Below are 14,744 nucleotides of genomic sequence, written 5' to 3' on the forward strand. Positions count from 1 at the left end.
TATCTGTTCCCCTAATAATTGAGTCCCCCATTACCAGCACCTGTCTGGCCTGCCCTGCTCTCCTATTTCCCTCCTTACTGGAGCAGTCACTCCTCCGGCTTTCACAGGACATGCCTGGCTGCAGCAGTGCTACCCCTGTACTGGCACCCCCCTCATCTGCCAACTTAGCAAACTTATTGGGGTGTGAAAGATTAGGACTAGCCTCCCTGGCACTCTTCCCTCTACCCCGCTTTCTGAATGTCACCCAGCTACCTACTTCACTGTCCTGCAGCTCCATCCTACCATCCCCCTCCTCATCTATCCCATTGAGCGTCTGCTCTGTGAGCAGAAGACTCCTCTCCATATTGTCTATGGATCTCAGTGTTGCCAGCTGCACATTTAGATCCAGTATCTGGGTTTCCAAATGCACAACGTGCTCACATCTCGCACAGCAGTATGCACCCTCGACCGGCTGATCAAGGACTGCATACATGTGGCAAGATGTGCACTGGATGGCATTAACAATTGTGGAGCACATTTCCTAATGGGGATTGCACCAGACAGAAACGTTAAATAAAAATACAAAGTATTAATTAACACTTGGAACAGCAATTCCTCCCTTGGAAACTCCCTGATTCCAAAGTCACTGAGTCACAAGTCACACTTACCGCCGTCCACACTTACGCTCAGGTCACACTCAGCTCGCTCACACTCGCTATGCTGAAGATTACCACAGCACATCAGACTCTCGCCTACCATCGAAACCTTCAAAAGGAGCCTGAAGACCTACCTCTTCCGACAAGCCTACAACCTGCAGTAACCACCGATCGACCAAACCACTGCATGACCAACTCTATCCTCGCCTACTGTATTCTCACCCATCCCTTGTAGATTGTGAGCCCTCGCGGGCAGGGTCCTCTCTCCTCCTTTACCAGTTGTGATTTGTATTGTTCAAGATTATTGTACTTGATTTTATTATGTATACCCCTCCTCACATGTAAAGCGCCATGGAATAAATGGCGCTGTAACAATAAATAATAATAATAATGCAACCCTGGCCTGATCGGGAGTGCTGTACAGTAGTGGGGTACACATGCTTGTTCTCTGCTCTAGACCTCTTATGGTTCATAATCCAAAAAAGGGGCAAAACAATTATCCACGCTCTGCCATGCACAATACAGAAAACCGAAAAAAAATGGACACAAGAGCTAATTTAACATAAAATATTTACAATTAAAGTTTATATTAAGAACACGTAATAAAAATTTGGTAGTAGATGCAACAAAGACAGTGATAGAGAACAACCTAGTATCGCATCAGAGAAGCAGGAAACACGAATAAATAGAGCCAGCCTGTCCCTCTTTCTGCATTCAGGTACAGGCTGGCTATTTACCTTCTTCCTTTTTCACGTTCTTATGCTGCAAATTTGCCTTATGTGCTTTTATGTTGGCTGCATAATTCTTGCATTTACTAATACCCTATTAGACAACACTGGCTGTGTATTCCCCAATTTAGGGGCTTATTGATGAGTACTAGTCATGTAGGTCAGTTTTTTTGGGTTACTATATCTACTATTCACTGCACTGCCATACACTTTACTTTGATGAGATTACTTATAGGATACTTTGCAGAATATAGCCTAGAGAAATGGCAGCCGACTCATTTGCACTTTTTACAATTCAATTATTTGTTTGATACATTGAATATATATATATTTTCAATCTCACTCTAGCTTCATGAATCAGGCCATTTTGACTTCTTTTTGATAGAATTATTTGATTCTCTGTACTAGCCGTTTGTTGTTATCCTGTGGCCTTTGTCAGTGTTATTCGTGTTTCTTGTTTCTCTGATGCAATACCAGGTTGTTCTCTATCACTTTCTTTGTTGCATCTACTACCAAATTTTTATTACGTGTTCTTAAACTATTTACAAACAAAGTTTATATTATGTTTAATTAGCTTGTGTCCATTTTTTTCGGTTTTCTCTTATGGTTCATGCATAAACCTCAGTTAATTGCTTTTATATACTACTCGCATAAAACATGCAAATGTTACCAGAAAGGATAATCATACATCACATTTTACAGACGAATTGGTCACACGATAACCATGTCGAGTTTCTCTTTCAGCCATAGTGCAGCTGCATGACACCAGATAAAATAGAGCGCTCTCACAGACTATGTGATTTCGGGGAGCACCCCTTGCTCAAGCAGGTGATTACAGGTTACCTGTGGGGTTTACAACATGTGCACTATGTGACCAATTAATAAAATAAATTCATTACATATCAAAACCTGTTACACCGCAGCATAGAAAGACATGCTTTAATTCACTTATATATTTAATAATTATATTCAGGTGATATTTGTGGCAATTTTTCTGGAAAATGATGTATGATCACCCTTTAATGTAACATTTGCATATATTTGATGGATACTAACTATATAAAACTGTAAATTTCCTTACGCGAGCTCCAACTTTTCTTGAAGGATACAGTAAAGGCGGAGTTTTTTGGAAGCAGTAACTGAATACTATTGAGGAGTTTTTCTAAATTCGGCTATGTTCCTGCAATGAGCTTTTAGATGCATCAGATTTTCAGCAGCATTTCTACACTTTATTGAAGCACTTGAATTTTTCCATTGTGTTTAGCACTTGCATTTTTCCATTGTTTCTCGTGATTGTGTTGTGGTTTAAACAATGTTTGGTTTTTCACGTCCCCTGGAATTTGGCTTTGACAGTCACATACAGATCACTGTTTTGGATGCGTAGCCGCTGGGGAAAAGCACTAAACACATGTGCGGGTTTTAATCTGCAGATTTTTTGCATTTAATGAAATACTATGGGTAATATCTGCAAATAAAACTCCGCATACCTGAAGAAGAAATTGACATGTTGCGAATTTGAAACCATGGGCATGATTTTTCTAATCCCATCCACTCTGCTGGAACTGTAAGACATGGTTTTTGATGCAGCAATGATGCAGAGTCAAAAACTCATCATGGCCACGTAGCCTTACTAATCAGAACCGGTCACCTCCCCAGAGCCTCCGAAACCGCCACCATAACCAGACACAAGCCTATGTAACTTAGCCAGGATAAGGACAGCAGGAAGGAGTGGTCCTGCCTCGGATCTTGTAACCACCCCCGAGGGGAGGGTGACCGACAATCATCACACGGGAGGCCATCATCAGGGATCTAACTGCTCGTGGCAGGGAAGCAATGACTCGATCCTCTGCGGATGATTACATGCTGTCCTGGTAATTGGCGACATTACACTTTATTCACACACTATATACCTACAGCTGCAAGTAAGGAGGTCCCAGCAGTTTATAAATCCATTGTCCGTCGAAGCCAAAAGATATTTGGAAGAACCCATCCTCCCAAAACACAGGCTCCTAGGAAAGAAAAGCACACATACTATTTCACTTGGAAACTAATTTGGCAAAACTTATTACAGCACATTACATTATTATAAAGGGCTACTCAGTGGCGGTAAATGCTGGCATGATGCCTTTTAAACATTGTTCCAGGGTGTGAAAGCTGTGAAGTGGCTAAAAAAGTGATATGTCCATTCTTCAGGTGACTTCCTCTACGAAGCGGACAATATTTCATATGCAATAAAAAAAGCCGTACAAAACAACTGAGGACAACAATGAAAAGGCTGCCGGAAACCACTGCCAGAGTTTCCCTGAAGAGTCTTCTGATTATAAACCTATGTAGGTGCACCACATCTACAAGACATACCCTTAAGGTGAAAAACAATAACTCAAAACATCGTGTAAACCTTATTTTAAAAGAGTTTGCCCATCGGCAGCATCAGAGAGCAGCAAGTCGACAGGTCACAGAAGGGTGTCGTTCTAGCATTCTCCATCCAGCCCCTGCAGGAGCTGCCAACAGATGCTCAGCGAGTGTGTCCGACCTCCCAAAGAGTGCTCATCAAAATACAAGCTTGCAAAGGATGGAATCCAGCTAGAGATGAGCGAGAGTACTCGGGTTTTCCGAGCATGCTCGGGTGGTCTCCGAGTATCTTGGTTGTGCTTGGAGATCTTGTTTGTGTCCGTGCAGCTGCATGATTTGCGACTGCTAGACAAGCTGAATACATATGGGGATTCCCTAACAAACAGGCAATCCCTGCATGTACTCAGGCTGTCTAGCATCCGCAAATCATGCAGCTGCAGGGACACAAACATAATCTAATGACCAAGGTACTCTGAGATCACCAGAGCATGCTCGGAAAACTTGAGTATCGAGTACACTCGCTCATCACTAAATCCAGCTCCACAGAGTAAAGCTTTTTTTTTTTTTATTAGAGAATGAATTCAAATTCAAGAGAGCGGATTGAAATCCAGATAACACCAGACACGCGTAAATCGCAGGTCGATCCGACCATGGAATCATGGCTGTGCACTCCTCTCTCAGACATGCCAAGTCTTGGATTTGAATTCATAAACCTATAAACAAAATGTTTCTCTGTGGAGCTGGATTCTTCCTATGCGGTTTTCCTATGTTCCAGAAGCACATGGGCAATGATGGTGGTTCTGTCGATCAACATACAAGCCCTGGATAGCCATTTTATTTATAATCCTTGTTATTCTTCTACTCATGATATTCAGCACAATTCCTATTTACTGGTCCCCCCCGCTGTGGGGTTTAAAGTTTTGCTACAGTGCAGGAGTCATGAAAGCCCCATGCATGCTTATTTTTTTTTTTAATTCGTTTATTAAACAACAAAAAGGATAAGTATAAGATATACATATTTTGCGTATGACCGAATCACCATAGACATATTTGTCACATTTAGCAAGAAAATCACAAATGTATACAATAAGGTTTTTTGGGGGTTTTTTGGCAATGCAGATCATAGTATATGGAACGGGTCATACAAATCTTAAAAGTATCACAAATTGTCTAGGATACCTATACTAAAACCTTAGAAAAAACAAAAGGAACAAAACCTAACCCTATCCTGCTGCCAAAACCATCCCCATCATATCGATTGTTTAATATTGAAACTAGGCATGATCCAATGTTCCTTACAGCACGCGTGCTTATTGTACTGCTGGATGTGGTCCCTAATGTCAGTCCCCGGCCCCCAGTCTTCTAGTTCCCAGCACCAGCAGTTTGTGACCTGCTGTATCTCCCCAGTGTTTGCAGGCTGTTCCAGAAGTCACATCTGAATAGAAGTCTACGAAAGCTAGAAAGACCAGAACAAGGTTGTCACAGACTTCTATTGAGAGCTTGTGACTGTTACCTCTGACTTCCGGTCAGTCAAACTGCAGTGACGAGATGGTGGTGCAGGTCCTGAGCGGTACGGAGAACAGCTGAAGACAGCGGAAGGTAAATACTAGGAACAGGGAACTTGCATTAATGCCACTACTACTCCAGCTCGGAATTAAAAGCGGGGAAAGCATTCGTAATTCGTATTCTCCCTTGATAGATTCACAGATACGATCAGTAGATTTACTTATAACATTCTTCAGAAACATTATTATTTGCTTTAGGAAAAGAAAAAACACAATGTTACTAACCTGATTTTGCCAGGTGGTTGACAGAATGTATGTTGCAAACCCCAAGAACCAGAGTCCCAAATCGTTATTATGTCTTCAAAACTAACAGCAAGAAGAGAGCCATCTGCAGAGAAACTGCAAGCAGAAGCTGGGAATCCATGATAGCTGCCAAGAAACTCGCAGCTCCAGCCAGTGCTTTTCCCTGAGAAACAAAAGTACCAAACTAAATTACTGATAAAAAAAAAAATAGGTGGATAAGAATTTCCATTAATTTGTCACAATTAGCAGTAGGATACCAATTTAAACAGCTAAAGTCTGTCACTCCCAAAATCAGAAATTTGGTGTGTAGTCTGGCTCCCTTACTTGATAACAGCGCTGGCGTGGCCAGAGTGAGTGTCGTGTAAAGAGTCCTCTGTGCTGCAGGTCCAATGTAAATCAGTGTTTTATCAGCAGGAGATTATCACTACATGACAAGCTGTCATGCCTCCTGGTCAGCTGTTGCATGTATCCACACTACAACCACTCATGAGCAGCTTTCTGTCAATATACAGTGTGCACAGAAAGTGGTGTGGGTGGGCAAAAAAGTCATTGTATCAAAATGATAGCATGCAGACCAGCAAGTGACACATTGCTGGAATCAGGGTCTCAACCCCTACATCATGCTGCTCTCATATTATAAAGCACAAAACTGCGGAAAGATTGGATTTAACATAGAATTATAGTTATTTCTGTTTCATAGATGGATATTGTCAGATATAGTGCTTAAAGGGAACCGGTCACCCCGTTTTTTCAGTATGTATAGTGTATTTTGTGTACCCTGATTCCCCACCTATGCTGCCGAAATACCTTACCAAAGTCGCCGTTTTCGCCTGTCAATCAAGGTGGTCTGGTCATATGGGCGTGGTGAAATCGCTTCTTCTCACCCAGATCTTGCTTATCTTTCCGTTGGTGGCGTAGTGGTTTGCGCATGCCCAACAGCGGAATGCACTGCGCAGCTGAAGAAAAGAGCGCGACCTGCGCTATTCACCGCTTTATTGCTGGCGGCGGCCATCTTCCTGAGGCCGCGCGTGCGCAGATGGAGATCGCGGCGGCCATTTTCCTGAAGCCGATATGCGAACTCGGCTTCAGGAAAATGGCCGCCGCGATCTCCATCTGCGCACGCGCGGAATCCCGCGGCCATTTTCCTGAAGCCCCGGGCAGCAGAGCGCTCCATCTGCACACGTGCGGCCTCAGGAAGATGGCCGCCGCCAGCAATAAAGTGGTGAATAGCGCAGATCGCGCTCTTTTTCTTCAGCTGCGCAGTGCATTCCGCTGTTGGGCATGCGCAAACCACTACGCCACCAACGAAAAGATAAGCAAGATCTGGGGGAGAAGAAGCGATTTCACCACGCCCATTTGACCAGACCACCTTGATTGACAGGTGAAAACGGCGACTTTGGTAAGGTATTTTGGCAGCATAGGTGGGGAATCAGGGTACACAAAATACACTATTGTCCAGCACAGCTCAGGCCCTATTTAATGGTATTTTTATCTCATACTGAAAAAACGGGGTGACAGGTTCCCTTTAAAAAAAAAAAATAAAAAATAAAAAACACTTCCAATTCACTGCTCATTAAAATTTGCAGCCGTTTCAGAGATTAAAACTTTGTCTACAGCTCATTACCTAGGAGCCCGACCACTGCTGGTGTCTAGTTTACGAGCAATGTGCAGAAATTGGCCGGGATTAGCATATAACACGTTCAAGTAATCCAAAACAGTGCTTACAAGCTCAACATAAAAGAGCCCGCTAGCACTGCACATGTTCTGCTGTCTGACAGCCAGATTTCATCTAACACTTAGATGTTCTCCTTCAAGACATAAAAAAAAAAAAAGCATCAAAATATGGAAAAAAAAGCAGCAAAAACAAAGGAAAGTCACATCAGGAGACATCGCCTCTAAAACTTGAGCCATGTTGAAACCAGTATCTTCAAAATCTGTGTGAATCCGACACTAAAGTTTGCCTTTCTGTTAATTTTAGAATGTAAATGTTAATAAACACGTATTATAAGGTTACCCACAAAATAACATTACACAGTGAAAAGGGAAAGTGAAGCAGCAGCGGTACATCATGTACTACCATGAAAATACACAGATTGGACTTCTGCTATAGGTCAGAAAATGTATACTGGACTTACGGTAAATGTCAGAATTGTCCTGCAGGACCCACACTTTAAATAGTCCATCAGCCCCCGTAGTCACCAAAGTGGGAGCATCTTCTTCTGAAACATACCCACACTGGAAAGTAAGGGATGTGACTTGGTTCTCATGAGGAGAGTCGATTGTGGTGTTCAAGACAAAGCTTTAAAATAAAGACAACATTTACTAGAAAGATGCAAATAATAATGTGAGGAGACCAATATCACATGGCTTTACAGGGAATCCGTCAGCAGGTTCTTGCTATGTAATCTGAAGATCGCATGACGTCGGGGTTAAAACACTGATCAACCATCCTCTCATGTGGTTACAATGATTGGCTTAGCACCAGTAGCTCATTGCTGGGACTGGCTGGACGTCCGAGCTCTGGGCCCAGATGCGCCTCCTGTGATATAGGCCTCCTGTGATATAGGCCTCCTGTGATATAGGCCTCCTGTGATATAGGCCTCCTGTGATATAGGCCTCCTGTGATATAGGCCTCCTGTGATATAGGCCTCCTGTGATATAGGCCTCCTGTGATATAGGCCTCCTGTGATATAGGCCTCCTGTGATATAGGCCTCCTGTGATATAGGCCTCCTGTGATATAGGCCTCCTGTGATATAGGCCTCCTGTGATATAGGCCTCCTGTGATATAGGCCTCCTGTGATATAGGCCTCCTGTGATATAGGCCTCCTGTGATATAGGCCTCCTGTGATATAGGCCTCCTGTGATATAGGCCTCCTGTGATATAGGCCTCCTGTGATATAGGCCTCCTGTGATATAGGCCTCCTGTGATATAGGCCTCCTGTGATATAGGCCTCCTGTGATATAGGCCTCCTGTGATATAGGCCTCCTGTGATATAGGCCTCCTGTGATATAGGCCTCCTGTGATATAGGCCTCCTGTGATATAGGCCTCCTGTGATATAGGCCTCCTGTGATATAGGCCTCCTGTGATATAGGCCTCCTGTGATATAGGCCTCCTGTGATATAGGCCTCCTGTGATAAAGGCCTCCTGTGATAAAGGCCTCCTGTGATAAAGGCCTCCTGTGATATAGGCCTCCTGTGATATAGGCCTCCTGTGATAGGCAGCAGCAGCTTTTCAGCTCAGCTTCACTCCTAAATCTAAAAGCTCCGGCCTGATGTAGGCAAAGAGTAGCCGAGTCCAATGATGGATCACAATCAATCTCAAATGACCTGCAGACCTGCTGACAGATTCCCTGCTTCCTGCCCCTGTAACAGAATCTAACAGAGATCTCCGCACCATGACACCCAGAATCTGAGCTGGGTATTTATACCAGAATTAAGCAATGATTGGGACGGAGCACCAGGCTGGAGACATATTGCTGGATACGACATTTTACATCGCTAACTTTCTGCAAGTGACCAGAATAGGAGAGGTGATGGGGCCTGTGCTACCTCGGACTATGTTCTGCATGTGTTGGGAAGTAGGAGCCATGTAAGCTGGATGTATCCATGGGCCCCACTGTCCTGATGTATGGGAAAAGCGGCCTTCCAGCATAACCCAGCACACACTAGCACACTTTTTACAGTAAGTTATATGCAGCAGAGCTAGGCAAACTACAGCCTGCGGTGCACAACCGGCCCCCTTGCTGTTCCATTCTAGCCAGCAGTCCGAGACAGCCAAAGGGCAGAAACCGTGGCCCACGGGCCGCACCATGCCCTCATCCGCCACAGCCTGCTTCCCGATGTCACCGACAGCCGCCTGCTCCTTCTTCCTCCAATCAGCGTGCATCACTGAGCCAGCTTACACACAGACATCACTGTCAGCTGTGCCGAGTGACCGTGCACAGGAGCAGAGAGCCTCATATCTGCGTGGGGTCTCGCATGATTTCAGGAGCCATATGAGGTCTCGCACTCTATACAGCAGGCTACTCACTGTATATTGGTTATGTGGGGGTCTCACTGTATATAGGAGGCTACTCACTGTATATTGGAGGTTATGTGGGGGTCTCACTGTATATAGGAGGCTACTCACTGTATATTGGAGGTTATGTGGGGTCTCACTTATACAGGAGGCTACTCACTGTATATTGAGGTTATGTGGGGTCTCATACTGTATATAGGAGGGTACACTATATTGGAGGTTATGTGGGGTCTCATACTGTATACAGGAGGCTACTCACTGTATATTGAGGTTATGTGGGGTCTCACTATATAGGCTACTCACTATATTGGAGGTTATGTGGGGTCTCATACTGTATATAGGAGGCTACTCACTGTATATTGAGGTAATGTGGGGTCTAACTGTATATAGGAGGCTACTCACTATATTGGAGGTTTATATGGGGTCTCACTGTATATAAGAGGCTACTCACTGTATATTGGAGGTAATGTGGGATCTCATACTGTATATAGGAGGTTACTCACTATATTGGCTATATGGGCTCACATTATATAGAGAGGATATTGTTGTGAATTCCGTTCTCGGGCTCCCTCCTGTGGTCATGAGTGGTACTGTGTGAGTTTGTTCTTGGGCTCCCTCTGGTGGCCTTTAGCGATATGGCTGGGCCTATTTAACTCACCTGGACCATTACTGGTCGCCTGCTGTCGGTGTATTCAGTCCTGATCCTGTGCTCTCCTGAATATTCCTTGTGACCAGTCTCCTGCTATGAGAAGCTAAGTTTGCTTGTTCAGTTTCTCATTATTTCCTTGAAAACGTTTCTCATTATATTATGAGTTCAGCCCAGCTTGCTTTTATGTGATTTTTTGCTTGCTGGTTAGTTCTGGGGTGCAGAGGGCGCCCCTCACATCGTGAGTCGGTGTGGGGGTTCTTGTATTCTCTGCGTGGTTTATTTTTGATAGGTGTCTGTGCGGTCAGTACAAAAACTATCTTTATCTGCCTATCTAGTATTAGCGGGCCTCATTTGCTAAACCTGTTTCATCTCTACGTTTGTGTTTTCCCCTTAAACTCACCGTTATTATTTGTGGGGGGCTGTCTAAAACTTTGGGGATATTTCTCTGAGGCAAGTGAGGTCTTTGCTTTCTCTCTAGGGGTAGTCAGTTTCTCAGGCTGTTACGAGACGTCTAGGTTTTCAGGTAACGTTCCACAGCTGCCTTTAGTGTGTTTGGATAGGATCAGGATTGCGGTCAGTATAGCTTCCACATCCCCAGAACTTGTCCTATATATTCAGGGTATATGTGTCAGGTCAGTTTGAGATCCTACCACCAGGATCATAACAGGATATATAGCGAGGCTATGTGGGTGCTCACACTATATATGGGAGGCTATGTGGGGCTTACACTATGTAGGGGGCTATGTGGGGGATCACAATGTATATACAGGTGCTATGTGGGTATTTACAACACATATATATAGGGGTGCCAAGTGCAGACTCACTGTATATAAGGGGGCTATGTGCCGGGTCATACGATATATAGGGGGATGGGTAGGCTTATACGGTATACAGGGGGCTGTGCGTGGCCTCATACAGCATATAGGGGGAAGGTGTTACTATTAACACTGAAACAGAATTCATTTCAGCCCTCCACAACAGTCATCTCTCATGTGGACCCCATGGGAAAACTAATTGCCCACCCCTGCCTTAAAGCAAAAAGACAGATTCCTTGAATTTTACTAACTCAGTTGCTGCACCGCCTCCCCAAAAATGCAATTAAAAGCAATCATAACATTGTGTGTACACTATAGATGGTACCAATAAAATCTATAGCTCGCCACGTAAAAAAAAAAAAAAAAAAGTTCTTGCATAAATAAATAAATACTGAATATTTAACCCCTTCCCGACCCATGACGCCACGTAGGCGTCATGAAAACCCGTGCCAATCCGACCCATGACGCCTATGTGGCGTCATGGAATGATCGCGTCCATGCAGATCGGGTGAAAGGGTTAACTCCAAATTCACCCTATCTGCAGGGACAGGGGGAGTGGTACTTCAGCCCAGGGGGGGTGGCTTCACCCCCCCCCCCCCCCCCCCGTGGCTACGATCGCTCTGATTGGCTGTTGAAAGTGAAACTGCCAATCAGAGCGATTTGTAATATTTCACTATGAAAACTGGTGAAATATTACAATCCAGCCATGGCCGATGCTGCAATATCATCGGCCATGGCTGGAAACCCTGATGTGAGCCCCCCCACCCCACCGATCGCCCCCCCAAGCCACCGATCTGTCCCATAGTCCCCTCCGTCCTGTGCTCCGCTCCCCCGTCCTCCTATGCCACCCCCCCGTGCTCCGACGCCCCCCTCGTGCCCCGATCCCCCCCCCCCCCTTTATACTTACCGAGGCTCCCGGTGCCCGTCCGTCTTCTCCATGGACGCCGCCATCTTCCAAAATGGCGGGCGCATGCGCAGTGCGCCCGCCGAATCTGCCGGCCGGCAGATTCATTACAAGTACATTTTGATCGCTGTGATAGAACCTATCACAGCGATCAAAATAAAAAAATAATAAATAACACACCCCCCCCCCTTTATCACCCCCATAGGTAGGGACAATAATAAAAAATAGAAAATATTTTTTTTTCTTTTTCAACTAGGGTTAGGGTTAGAACTAGGGTTAGGGTTAGGGGTAGGGGTAGGGTTAGGGGTAGGGCTAGAGTTAGGGCATGTGCACACAGTGCGGATTTGGCTGCGGATCCGCAGCGGATTGGCCGCGGATCCGCAGCGGATTGGCCGCGGTTCCGCAGCGGATTGGCCGCGGATCCGCAGCGGATTCGTAGCAGTTTTCCATGAGGTTTACAGTACCATGTAAACCTATGGAAAACCAAATCCGCTGTGCCCATGGTGCGGAAAATTCAGTGCGGAAACGCTGCGTTGTATTTTCCGCAGCATGTCAATTCTTTGTGCGAATTCCGCAGCGTTTTACACCTGTTCCTCAATAGGAATCCGCAGGTGAAATCCGCACAAAAAACACTGGAAATCCGCAGGTAAAACGCAGTGCCTTTTACCTGCAGATTTTTCAAAAATCGTGCGGAACAATCTCACACGAATCCGCAACGTGGGCACATAGCCTTAGGGTTAGGGTTGGAATTAGGGCTAGGGTTGGAAAAAGGGTTAAGATTAGGCTTGTGGTTAGGGTTACGGATAGGGTTAGGGGTGTGTTGGGGTTACAGTTGTGGTTAGGGTTGGGATTAGGGTTAGGGTTGGGATTAGGGTTACGGCTGTGTTGGGGTTAGGGTTGTGGTTAGGGGTGTGTTGGGGTTAGGGTTGTGATTAGGGTTATGGCTACAGTTGGGATTAGGGTTAGGGGTGTGTTGGGGTTAGCGTTGAAGTTAGAATTGAGGGGTTTCCACTGTTTAGGCACATCAGGGGTCTACAAACGTAACATGGCGCCACCATTGATTCCAGCCAATCTTGCGTTCAAAAAGTCAAATGGTGCTCCCTCCCTTCCAAGCCCCGACGTGCGCCCAAACAGTGGTTTACCCCCACATATGGGGTACCAGCGTACTCAGGACAAACTGGGCAACAATTGTTGGGGTCCAATTTCTCCTGTTACCCTTGCAAAAATAAAAAATTACTTGCTAAAACATAATTTTTGAGGAAAGAACAATTATTTTTTATTTTCACGGCTCTGCGTTATAAACTTCTGTGAAACACTTGGGGGTTGAAAGTGCTCACCGCACATCTAGATAAGTTCCTTGGGGGGTCTAGTTTCCAAAATGGGGTCACTTGTGGGGTGTTTCTACTGTTTAGGCACATCAGGGGCTCTGCAAATGCAACATGACGCCCGCAGACCATTCCATCAAAGTCTGCATTTCAAATGTCACTACTTCCCTTCCGAGCCCTGACGTGCGCCCAAACAGTGGTTTACCCCCACATATGGGGTATCAGCGTACTCAGGACAAACTGGACAACAACTTTTGGGGTCAAATTTCTCCTGTTACCCTTGGGAAAATAAAAAATTGTGGGCTAAAAAATCATTTTTGAGAAAAGAAAAATTATTTTTTATTTTCATGGCTCTGCGTTATAAACTTCTGTGAAGCACTTGGGGGTTCAAAGTGCTCACCACACATCTAGATTAGTTCCTTGGGAGGTCTAGTTTCCAAAATAGGGTCATATGTGTGGGAGCTCCAATGTTTAGGCACACAGGGGCTCTTCAAACGCGACATGGTGTCCGCTAATGATTGGAGCTAATTTTCCATTCAAAAAGCCAAATGGCATGCCTTCCCTTCCGAGCCCTGCCGTGCGCCCAAACAGTGGTTTACCCCCACATATGGGGTATCATCGTACTCAGGACAAACTGGACAACAACATTTGGGGTCCAATTTCTCCTTTTACCCTTGTGAAAATAAAAAATTCTGGGCTAAAAATTTTTGAGGAAAGAAAAAATATTTTTTATTTTCACGGTTCTGCATTATAAACTTCTGTGAAGCACCTGGGGGTTATAAGTGCTCACTATGCATCTAGATAAGTTCCTTGGGGGGGGGGGGTCTAGTTTCCAAAATGGGGTCACTTGTAGGGGAGCCCCAATGTTTAGGCACAAGGGGGCTTTCCAAACGCGACATGGTGTCCGCTAAAGTGTGGAGCCAATTTTTCATTCAAAAAGTCAAATGGCACTCCTTCACTTCCGAGCCCTGCCGTGCGCCCAAACAGTGGTTTACCCCCACATATGAGGTATCAGCGTACTCAGGACAAATTGGACAACAAAGTTCGTGGTCCAGTTTCTCCTTTTACCCTTGGGAAAATAAAAAAATTGTTGCTAAAAGATCATTTTTGTGACTAAAAAGTTAAATGTTCATTTTTTACTTCCATGTTTCTTCTGCTGCTGTGAAACGCCTGAAGGGTTAATAAACTTCTTGAATGTGGTTTTGAGCACCTTGAGGGATGCAGTTTTTAGAATGGTGTCACTTTTGGGTATTTTCAGCCATATAGAACCCTCAAAATGACTTCAAATGTGAGGTGGTCCCTAAAAAAAAATGGTTTTGTAAATTTTGTTGTAAAAATGAGAAATCACTGGTCAAATTTTAACCCTTATAACTTCCTAGCAAAAAAAAAATTTGTTTCCAAAATTGTGCTGATGTAAAGTAGACATGTGGGAAATGTTATTTATTAACTATTTTGTGTCACATAACTCTCTGGTTTAACAGAATAAAAATTCAAAATGTGAAAATTGC

The 14,744-nt window shown here is 44.6% G+C and overlaps 1 protein-coding gene across 2 annotated transcripts in view; it reads right to left on the reverse strand.

Moving 5' to 3' along the window:
- WDR75 (WD repeat domain 75) overlaps nt 1-14,744 on the reverse strand; it is a 129,616-nt gene that overhangs the window by 32,836 nt on the left and 82,036 nt on the right. For both annotated transcript variants that reach the window (XM_077275589.1, XM_077275590.1), the window contains 3 exons: nt 7,659-7,822; nt 5,506-5,686; nt 3,278-3,372 (listed from right to left, as the gene is read on the reverse strand). In XM_077275589.1, coding sequence (XP_077131704.1) covers nt 3,278-3,372; nt 5,506-5,686; nt 7,659-7,822 — 440 coding nt within the window. The remainder of the gene's footprint in view (nt 1-3,277; nt 3,373-5,505; nt 5,687-7,658; nt 7,823-14,744) is intronic.

Source organism: Ranitomeya variabilis, chromosome 7 (genome assembly GCF_051348905.1).
Source record: "Ranitomeya variabilis isolate aRanVar5 chromosome 7, aRanVar5.hap1, whole genome shotgun sequence".
NCBI lineage: Eukaryota > Metazoa > Chordata > Amphibia > Anura > Dendrobatidae > Ranitomeya > Ranitomeya variabilis.